This window comes from Electrona antarctica (assembly GCF_951216825.1).
Source record: "Electrona antarctica genome assembly, chromosome: 21".
In the NCBI taxonomy this organism is placed as follows: domain Eukaryota; kingdom Metazoa; phylum Chordata; class Actinopteri; order Myctophiformes; family Myctophidae; genus Electrona; species Electrona antarctica.
Window position 1 is genome coordinate 11,218,750 of NC_136802.1, and position 10,989 is coordinate 11,229,738.

Below are 10,989 nucleotides of genomic sequence, written 5' to 3' on the forward strand. Positions count from 1 at the left end.
ACTGGGGTCATCGGCTATTTGAAACTAGCCAATCTACGAGCAATTGTTGATCAGCTATTTTCAACAAAGCAGACATTTAAACTCAGTCAAATACATATATCACATTGGTAGGGTCTATAGTAAACACTATGAGTCATTAGTCGTCTGTTGCTATGCAGCTTTCAGCCCCATGTACAGTAACAGTCAGCCCAGTACAGCATTTTATTAAAGAGCTGGAGAGACAGGAATATTCTGTCACAATATAGTTATTTAACACTTACTGAACACACACTATAGCAATCATTACTGCCACAATATAGAACTATTTAACACTGTTACACTGTGTGACAGAGCAGCCTCTGTCAGAGTAATGTTGTTCAACAATACACATTCATTGTATTGTTTCTGTATTGTATTTGTAACAAGTTGATTCTCAGTCCCACAGAAGGTGCACATTCTGCTGTGACATGTGAATCTAACCTACTTGTGTTTATCTATGCAGATGCTGTAATTGGGACGCTGCCTTGATTGCCTGAAGAGAGCTCTGATTGATTGCTTTAGGGGGAGCGTCTTGTGTGCTGCTAAATGCGTTGTGATTTGCTGACTGCTTAGCCAGGGGTGGAGTCAGGAGTCTATATAAAGGGGAAATGGCTCAGTAGAGGGTGGGCTGCCATGGGGAGAGGTTGACTCCAGTACCTCTCTGTTAAGTTGTTATGTTCTTTGAGGTTTTTCTTTCACTTATGTTGTCCAGGCCTGGAATTAATTAAACTTATCTTTCACCTGCAAGTCTGCCTCATGTCCATTATGTCATTTTTATGGTTTTATTACTGACAAACAGCCAATCTACGATCCCACTTGGTAACAATTGGTGGCAGTGGTGGAATTGTAAAGCCTCCCAGGAGGAATTGTCAGTAGAAAACCTAAAATGGCTGGACGAGGGTGCAGTAGCAAACAATTAAGACCTACCCGGAAAAACCCAGGGCTGATGGCAGAAGAGCCTGAGGAGCCTGAGGAGGAGCTAGAGGAGGAGCTGGTGGTTGAGGCGAGTGGGGGAGGGCCCACGGCATCAGATGGATCCCAATTAGCGGCGGACCAGCAGCTGGTGCCACACCCAGGTCCTTCAGTAAAGCCAAAGGGGCCACCTGAGAAAAACCTTCCAACTAAGTTAAGTACTCCTACTTCACAAGAGGGCCTTCCTTTTGGGCAACAATTTATGAATGAAATGAGAGAATTCATGTATAAGCAACAAAGAAATGAGAAAAAGTTGTTTGATGGGCTTGAGATCTGAAATTTGTTGTTTATCAACCCACTATGCAAATTGCTAGGCCCAAATCTATATATGCAACCTCAGTTCTTGTTAATGGGCAGGTTGCTAATGCACTGTTGGATACCGGTAGCTCCCAGACACTGGTGAAGGCAAAGTTTGTAAATAATGAGTCTTTAAACTTTGATAACCTAGTAGGTTTGGGGTGTGTTCATGGGGAAGAACAAATGTATCCTACTGCTGTTGTGAATATTGGGGTGGAGGGCCAAGCATACATGATGCTGGTGGGGGTGGTTGATCAACTGGCTTATGATGTCATTTTGGGGGAGGATCTACCAATTCTAACTAACCTTGTTCAGGCTGTGTCAAAGTCATGTGCTGTGGTTACTAGGTCTCAGGCCAAGGGTTTGCAACCCCTTCCTGATATACATCAAAGTATGTTTGAGGGTGGTACAAAGGTTAGGAAGGATAAAAAGCAGCGCCGCCAAGCATGTGGGGAAGGCCAGGGTGCAGGATCCAGTCCCGGTTGCGCCAGATCCTGACACCACTCTGCTGGACCCACAGTGGCAAGTCCCTGACAACTTTAAAGAGCTACAGAGAGCAGATCCTTTGCTTCAACCTTTGTTTGATAAGGTATGTGAAGTAGATGGTGAACCTGTTAAAGCAGCTAATCTCATTGGTGATAAATACATTCTCAAAAATGACCTGTTGTACAATGCAAACAGTGAGGTACCTAGGTTGGTTGTTCCTAAATTGTTCCATCAGTTAATTCTAAATTTGGGACACCACGTTCCATGGGCGGGACATCTAGGCCAACAGAAAAGCTATGACAGAATCAGTCGCAGGTTCTATTGGCCTAGACTTTACCAGGATGTTCAGGAGTACTGTAGGACATGTGCAGAGTGTCAAAAAGTAGCTCCAATCCGGAAATCAGATCGAGGACCGTTGCAGCCTTTACCAATAATTGGCACACCATTTGAGCGTATTGGTATGGACATAATTGGTCCACTGGTGAAAAGCAGTTCTGGGCATCGATTCGCTCTCGTAATCTGTGATTATGCAACAAGATACCCAGAAGTTTATCCATTACGCTCTATCCAAGTCAAACACATAGTCCGGTGTCTAATTGATCTGATTTCCAGAGTGGGTGTTCCGGTGGAAATTTTAAGTGATCAGGGTGCCAACTTCATGTCAAAGCTGATGAAAACATTGTACAAGCAGCTGGGCATCAAGGGCATTAGAACTACACCTTATCATCCTGAAACTGATGGGCTGGTTGAACGCTTTAATGGTACACTCAAAAGCATGCTGAAAAGGTTTGTGGATGAGACGGGTAGGGATTGGGATAAATGGATTCCATTCCTGCTTTTTGCATACAGAGAGGTTCCACAAGCCTCAACTGGTTTTTCCCCTTTTGAGTTGGTTTATGGCAGGCAGGTTAGGGGGCCCCTGGAAACCTGGGCAGAAGGTATTGTTACTGCTCCCATCCGGTACATCTAAGTTACTTGCTAAATGGCAGGGCCCTTATGTTGTGTCTAGAAAAGTTGGACCAGTAACTTATGAAATCCTGTGCCCTGAAAGGAGACGCCAGAAGCAGATTCTGCATGTCAACCTGCTGAGAGAATTCAAGGAGAGGGCTGTGGCCCCAGCTGCAAAACCAGTGATGATGGTGCAGGTAGCAGAGGATGGAGATGATGAGAGTGACATGGAACCAGTTGGACCACAAGGGGGTGCCATCGAGCCTCCTGAACATCTGAGTGAGGAGCAAAAACAACAACTGGCCCAGGTACAGAAGTCATGTTGAACAACATTACTCTGACAGAGGCTGCTCTGTCACATTATGTCATTTTTATGGTTTTATTACTGACAAACAGCCGATCTACGATCCCACTTGGTAACACACTGTTACACGCACTATCAATTATTACTGTCACAATCACTTTGTAATGCTACTGATGTTTGTGTGCAACATTTGAGCTGACAGGCCTTTTTTATGTCAATCAATAAAGTCACCTTAATTCAAGTGATAGATTATATACAGGGGCATGCCATGTGGTCTACCTGCACAGCCTTTGTGATCTACTGGTAGATCACGATGTACCTTTTGGGCTAGCCGCAATTTGCAACTCTAGATTTGTTTACAATGGGATGAATCTAGAGTTGCAATACCCTCCATTGACTCCCCACTCATCCAATTTGGTTTGTGATCTGCTTGTCTGTGAGTTAACTCACAAAAATTGCAGCTGTAGTCCAAGCTTGAATTATCCTCTTTCAATCTGCCGAGCTTGGTTTTCATAAATATCCCCTGTATACATGTTATGAGCTACTTTCTGTCAAGAAATTATGTGCAGGTGATTCTTTTTCTAAGTGCTAGAGTTTGGAAGCACTCGTCATAAGTCACTGAACGGCCCAACATACCACCTGTTTCGAATTTGCACATAATGCAGGAGGCAGCAGCGCGACCCGTTAACAAAAACGAGTGGATGGATTCTATTAGTATTGGGTATGCTAAATAACATATTAAAATGTGGGTGAAAATAACTTCTGGAAAGGCATCATTTTCAAGATGGTGTCCACGGTGGCCTCGGTGAGCTTAAAATGCCTATAAACTGGGATTTAATACATAAAGAAATCATAACAATTATGCACTTGGTGACAAGTTTTTGTTTTTTGGCATGGTGTTAGGTATGGGCATAAGGTTTTCAAAAACCATCGCAAGCGAGTTGGGCTCGCCCCCTAGTGGTCCGTTTGCAATGAATCCAATGTTAAATAGGCCAGCATTGGATTCATTGCAAACAGACCACTATGGGGCGAGCCCAACTAGTTTGCAATGGTTTTTTAAAACATTATGCCCATACCTAACATCGTGCCAAATATCTAAAACCTGTCACCAAGTGCATAATTGTTATGATTTGTTATGTATTAAATCCCAGTTTATAGGCATTTTAGGCTCACTGAGGCCACCGTGGACGCAATCTTGAAAATGATGCCTTTCCAGAAGTTTTTTTTCCCCTACATTTTTAATGTTATTTAGCATAGCCAATACTAATAGAATCCATTGAATATTTTCTTTTATCCATATTATGGTTTTTAACCATATACTGGCCCATTTAATATTAGATTCATTGCAAACGGACCACTAGGGGACGAGCCCAACTCGTTGGCGATGGTTTTTCAAAACCTTATGCCCATCCTTAACACCATGCCAAAATTCAAGAACTTGTCATCAAGTGCACGATTATAACGAATTGGGACCCAGCTATGAAGGTCATTTACTAGTCTTATGAAGGTCATCTATACTGGGCAAGGTCATTTATACTGGTGAAGGTCATTTATACTGGTGACGGTCATTTACTAGTCTTATGAAGGTAATTTATACTGGTCAAGGTCATTTAAACTGGTGAAGGTAATTTACTAGTCTTATGAAGGTCATTTTTCTGTTCAAGGTCATTGAGGGGCGCGCGTTAGTGCGTGATTCTTCATCATTCTTGAGGATTTGAAAGAAAGGTGAAAATCTAAAGGCTATATAGTCCATTGCCTCGGAGGGCATACTATAGTATGTAGTTTTTCACCATTTCGGAGGATTTGTAAGAAAGGTGAAAATCTAAAGGCTATAGTCCATGGTCTCGGAGGGCATACAATAGTGTGCCACTTTTTGCATGATTTTTGAGGATTTGAAGATTGAGATCTGAAATTTGTTGTTTATCACAAACCCAAACAGGAACGGGGGACTGATGACCCAGCTGGTCACCAGAGTCCCTATGATCTGCCCACTGCAGCTCAACAACACCAGCAGCCCAGCCGATGGACAACGCCGACACATGCTCAACCGGAGCAGCAGCCCATCCGCCGGTACGACGGGGCCCGGATTCCAGAATTCAGTGAAGGAGAAGACGTGGAAAGCTTCTTCATCCGCTTCGAGCGCATCGCCCGGACACGGGGGTGGAATCATGACGAGTGGGCTGCTCGTGTGGTCACCCTTCTCACCGGTAAAGCGTTGGAGGCCTATGCCAGCATGGACGAGCAGCGTTCTCACCTATTCCGACATCAAAGCTGCTGTCCTTGCCAAGTACAATGTGACCGAAGAGACCTACCGCCAACGTTTCAGATCTACTAGTACACCAGCAGGAGAGTCGACCAGGGAAGGTCATCTATACTGGGCAAGGACATTTATACTGGTGAAGGTCATTTATACTGGTGAAGGTCATTTACTAGTCTTATGAAGGTAATTTATACTGGTCAAGGTCATTTAAACTGGTGAAGGTAATTTACTAGTCTTATGAAGGTAATTTTTACTGGTCAAGGTCATTGAGGGGCGCGCTTTAGTGCGCGATTCTTCATCATTCTTGAGGATTTGAAAGAAAGGTGAAAATCACTGAAAATCTAAAGGCTATATAGTCCATTGCCTCGGAGGGCATACTATAGTATGTAGTTTTTCACCATTTCGGAGGATTTGAAAGAAAGGTGAAAATCTAAAGGCTATAGTCCATGGTCTCGGAGGGCATACAAGTGTGCCACTTTTTGCATGATTTTTGAGGATTTGAAAAAGGTGAAAAGCGAAAGGCTGTAGTCCATGGTCTCGGAGGGCTTACTATAGTATGTCGTGTTTCACCATTTCGAAGGTCATTTATACTGGTGATAGCTTGGTCCCAATTCGTCCAAAAGCAACAAGATCGTGCACTTAATGACAAGTGTTTGATTTTTCGTATGGTGTTATATGGTTATATACCATAATGCCCATCCCTAACACCATGCCAAAATTGAAGAACTTGTCATGAAGTGCACGATTATAACTAATTGGGACCCACGAATTGGGACCCAGCTATGAAGGTCATTTACTAGTCTTACTAGTCTTACTGTATGTCGTGTTTCACCATTTCGAAGGTCATTTATACTGGTGATAGCTTGGTCCCAATTCGTCCAAAAGCAACAAGATCGTGCACTTAATGACAAGTGTTTGATTTTTCGTATGGTGTTATATGGTTATATACCATAATGCCCATCCCTAACACCATGCCAAAATTGAACTTGTCATGAAGTGCACGATTATAACTAATTGGGACCCACGAATTGGGACCCAGCTATGAAGGTCATTTACTAGTCTTACTGTATGTCGTGTTTCACCATTTCGAAGGTCATTTATACTGGTGATAGCTTGGTCCCAATTCGTCCAAAAGCAACAAGATCGTGCACTTAATGACAAGTGTTTGATTTTCATACTGGATGTTATATGGTTATATACCATAATGCCCATCCCTAACTCCATGCCAAAATTGAAGAACTTGTCATGAAGTGCACGATTATAACTAATTGGGACCCACGAATTGGGACCCAGCTATGAAGGTCATTTACTAGTCTTACTGTATGTCGTGTTTCACCATTTCGAAGGTCATTTATACTGGTGATAGCTTGGTCCCAATTCGTCCAAAAGCAACAAGATCGTGCACTTAATGACAAGTGTTTGATTTTCATACTGGATGTTATATGGTTATATACCATAATGCCCATCCCTAACTCCATGCCAAAATTGAAGAACTTGTCATGAAGTGCACGATTATAACTAATTGGGACCCACGAATTGGGACCCAGCTATGAAGGTCATTTACTAGTCTTACTGTATGTCGTGTTTCTCCATTTCGAAGGTCATTTATACTGGTGATAGCTTGGTCCCAATTCGTCCAAAAGCAACAAGATCGTGCACTTAATGACAAGTGTTTGATTTTCATACTGGATGTTATATGGTTATATACCATAATGCCCATCCCTAACTCCATGCCAAAATTGAAGAACTTGTCATGAAGTGCACGATTATAACTAATTGGGACCCACGAATTGGGACCCAGCTATGAAGGTCATTTACTAGTCTTACTGTATGTCGTGTTTCACCATTTCGAAGGTCATTTATACTGGTGATAGCTTGGTCCCAATTCGTCCAAAAGCAACAAGATCGTGCACTTAATGACAAGTGTTTGATTTTCATACTGGATGTTATATGGTTATATACCATAATGCCCATCCCTAACTCCATGCCAAAATTGAAGAACTTGTCATGAAGTGCACGATTATAACTAATTGGGACCCACGAATTGGGACCCAGCTATGAAGGTCATTTACTAGTCTTACTGTATGTCGTGTTTCACCATTTCGAAGGTCATTTATACTGGTGATAGCTTGGTCCCAATTCGTCCAAAAGCAACAAGATCGTGCACTTAATGACAAGTGTTTGATTTTCATACTGGATGTTATATGGTTATATACCATAATGCCCATCCCTAACTCCATGCCAAAATTGAAGAACTTGTCATGAAGTGCACGATTATAACTAATTGGGACCCACGAATTGGGACCCAGCTATGAAGGTCATTTACTAGTCTTACTGTATGTCGTGTTTCACCATTTCGAAGGTCATTTATACTGGTGATAGCTTGGTCCCAATTCGTCCAAAAGCAACAAGATCGTGCACTTAATGACAAGTGTTTGATTTTCATACTGGATGTTATATGGTTATATACCATAATGCCCATCCCTAACTCCATGCCAAAATTGAAGAACTTGTCATGAAGTGCACGATTATAACTAATTGGGACCCACGAATTGGGACCCAGCTATGAAGGTCATTTACTAGTCTTACTGTATGTCGTGTTTCACCATTTCGAAGGTCATTTATACTGGTGATAGCTTGGTCCCAATTCGTCCAAAAGCAACAAGATCGTGCACTTAATGACAAGTGTTTGATTTTCATACTGGATGTTATATACCATAATGCCCATCCCTAACTCCATGCCAAAATTGAAGAACTTGTCATGAAGTGCACGATTATAACTAATTGGGACCCACGAATTGGGACCCAGCTATGAAGGTCATTTACTAGTCTTACTGTATGTCGTGTTTCACCATTTCGAAGGTCATTTATACTGGTGATAGCTTGGTCCCAATTCGTCCAAAAGCAACAAGATCGTGCACTTAATGACAAGTGTTTGATTTTCATACTGGATGTTATATGGTTATATACCATAATGCCCATCCCTAACTCCATGCCAAAATTGAAGAACTTGTCATGAAGTGCACGATTATAACTAATTGGGACCCACGAATTGGGACCCAGCTATGAAGGTCATTTACTAGTCTTACTGTATGTCGTGTTTCACCATTTCGAAGGTCATTTATACTGGTGATAGCTTGGTCCCAATTCGTCCAAAAGCAACAAGATCGTGCACTTAATGACAAGTGTTTGATTTTCATACTGGATGTTATATGGTTATATACCATAATGCCCATCCCTAACTCCATGCCAAAATTGAAGAACTTGTCATGAAGTGCACGATTATAACTAATTGGGACCCACGAATTGGGACCCAGCTATGAAGGTCATTTACTAGTCTTACTGTATGTCGTGTTTCACCATTTCGAAGGTCATTTATACTGGTGATAGCTTGGTCCCAATTCGTCCAAAAGCAACAAGATCGTGCACTTAATGACAAGTGTTTGATTTTCATACTGGATGTTATATGGTTATATACCATAATGCCCATCCCTAACTCCATGCCAAAATTGAAGAACTTGTCATGAAGTGCACGATTATAACTAATTGGGACCCACGAATTGGGACCCAGCTATGAAGGTCATTTACTAGTCTTATGAACGTTTTAAATAAATACTTTCTGAAGTCTATGAGGAAAATGAACAGGATTCCATTTTAAGTATAATCTCAAACACTACTTTAACAATTTCTGATATACAAATAAAAGCCTTTTGTACCATTTGTATAAATAAAACTTGTTATGCTCGTACCATACTTCTGTATCCTGTCCAATTTTTTTTTTTAGTGGGGGTTACAATAAACTGGTGGATTTATTTTTTTGTTGCATGTCATAGATCACTTTGACATTCCAAAGGAAACGTTTTAATGCTTTGTCTGTCTTGGTGAATATAGTGGATTTGTTTTTAGATCAATCAGGGATTTGTTAATGCTGTACTGGGCTGACTGTTACTGTACATGGGGCTGAAAGCTGCATAGCAACAGACGACTAATGACTCATAGTGTTTACTATAGACCCTACCAATGTGATTTTATATGTATTTGACTGAGTTTAAATGTCTGAAAATAGCTGATCAACAATTGCTCGTAGATTGGCTAGTTTCAAATAGCCGATGACCCCAGTCTGAGACTCGCTGTGCTATTGTTACTATAGGTCAGTCAGTAAACCCTGAAGTTGGTGCTTTCATGAAAGTAAGGATAGCTCTCAATCCATTGATTCACAATACCAGAATGCACTTTTAATTATATTACATGAAGCAGACAGCCCTGTGATTAAACCTTTAATTATATTACATGAAGTAGACAGCCCTGTGATTAAACCTTGAATTATAATAATGCATGAAGCAGACAGCCCTGTGATTACACCTTTAATTATAACGCATGAAGCAGAAAGCCCTGTGATTAAACCTTTAATTATAATACATGAAGCAGACAGCCCTGTGATTAAACCTTTAATTATAATACATGAAGCAGACAGCCCTGTGATTAAACCTTTAATTATAATACATGAAGCAGACAGCCCTGTGATTAAACCTTTAATTATATTACATGAAGCAGACAGCCCTGTGATTAAACCTTTAATTATAATACATGAAGCAGACAGCCCTGTGATTAAACCTTTAATACATGAAGCAGACAGCCCTGTGATTAAACCTTTAATACATGAAGCAGACAGCCCTGTGATTAAACCTTTAATACATGAAGCAGACAGCCCTGTGATTAAACCTTTAATTATAATACATGAAGCAGACAGCCCTGTGATTAAACCTTTAATTATAATACATGAAGCAGACAGCCCTGTGATTAAACCTTGAATTATAATACATGAAGCAGACAGCCCTGTGATTAAACCTTTAATTATATTACATGAAGCAGACAGCCCTGTGATTAAACCTTGAATTATAATACATGAAGCAGACAGCCCTGTGAATAAACCTTTAATACATGAAGCAGACAGCCCTGTGATTAAACCTTTAATTATAATACATGAAGCAGACAGCCCTGTGAATAAACCTTTAATACATGAAGCAGACAGCCCTGTGATTAAACCTTCAGCATTACACTGCAACCACACTGTGGCTACCTTTTTATTCACAATGCAAAGTATATCAATGCAAATATATCATGGTGTAGTCTAGCTCTGGTCCATAGCTCTAATATATCATGGTGTAGTCTAGCTCTGGGGCGGACGTAGAATACGCACATCAACAGGCTGGGTGCTGGGCTAAAGAAACTTCAGTAGGTATTGGATGGAGCCCGCACACCATGGGTATGATCTTCATCAGGTCATGTGAACATACACAAAAGTTTGTACTTTTATACTCAGGGAGTGCCCCCATTAACCAATCAGAACACCACATTTTGGTGCCCCTAGCTCTGGTCCATAGCTCTAATACATCATGGTGTAGTCTAGCTCTGGTCCATAGCTCTAATATATCATGGTGTAGTCTAGCTCTGGTCCATAGCTCTAATATATCATGGTGTAGTCTAGCTCTGGTCCATAGCTCTAATGCCCATTAGAGCTATGGACAAAAATACCTTTTTCATGAATTGAAATTTAGCGGTTAGAGGTTGGGACAGCCACCTTCCAATAGGAAGTGACATATGGATGTTTTTTAATTTTATATTATCGCAATAGAGCACCGAAGTCCTGACGTCACTGTCAGTAGAGGGCGCCAGTCCACAGGTTCGTGTACTTTTTATTTGC

General features: G+C 41.3%; 1 protein-coding gene across 2 annotated transcripts; it reads left to right on the forward strand.

Moving 5' to 3' along the window:
- Positions 1-796: 796 nt before the first annotated feature.
- LOC306913608 (uncharacterized protein) lies at positions 797-8,861 on the forward strand. 2 transcript variants are annotated; one of them, XM_079490381.1, is made up of 3 exons: positions 797-1,876; positions 2,825-3,029; positions 5,023-8,861. In XM_079490381.1, the coding sequence occupies exons 1-3, from the start codon at positions 1,734-1,736 to the stop codon at positions 5,464-5,466; spliced, it is 792 nt and encodes a 263-aa protein (XP_079346507.1). In that variant the 5' UTR covers positions 797-1,733; the 3' UTR covers positions 5,467-8,861. The 2 variants fall into 2 exon arrangements, 1 of the variants encoding a protein (XP_079346507.1); XR_013788578.1 differs by having other exon boundaries at positions 797-3,029; positions 4,965-8,861.
- The last annotated feature ends 2,128 nt before the right edge of the window (positions 8,862-10,989 follow it).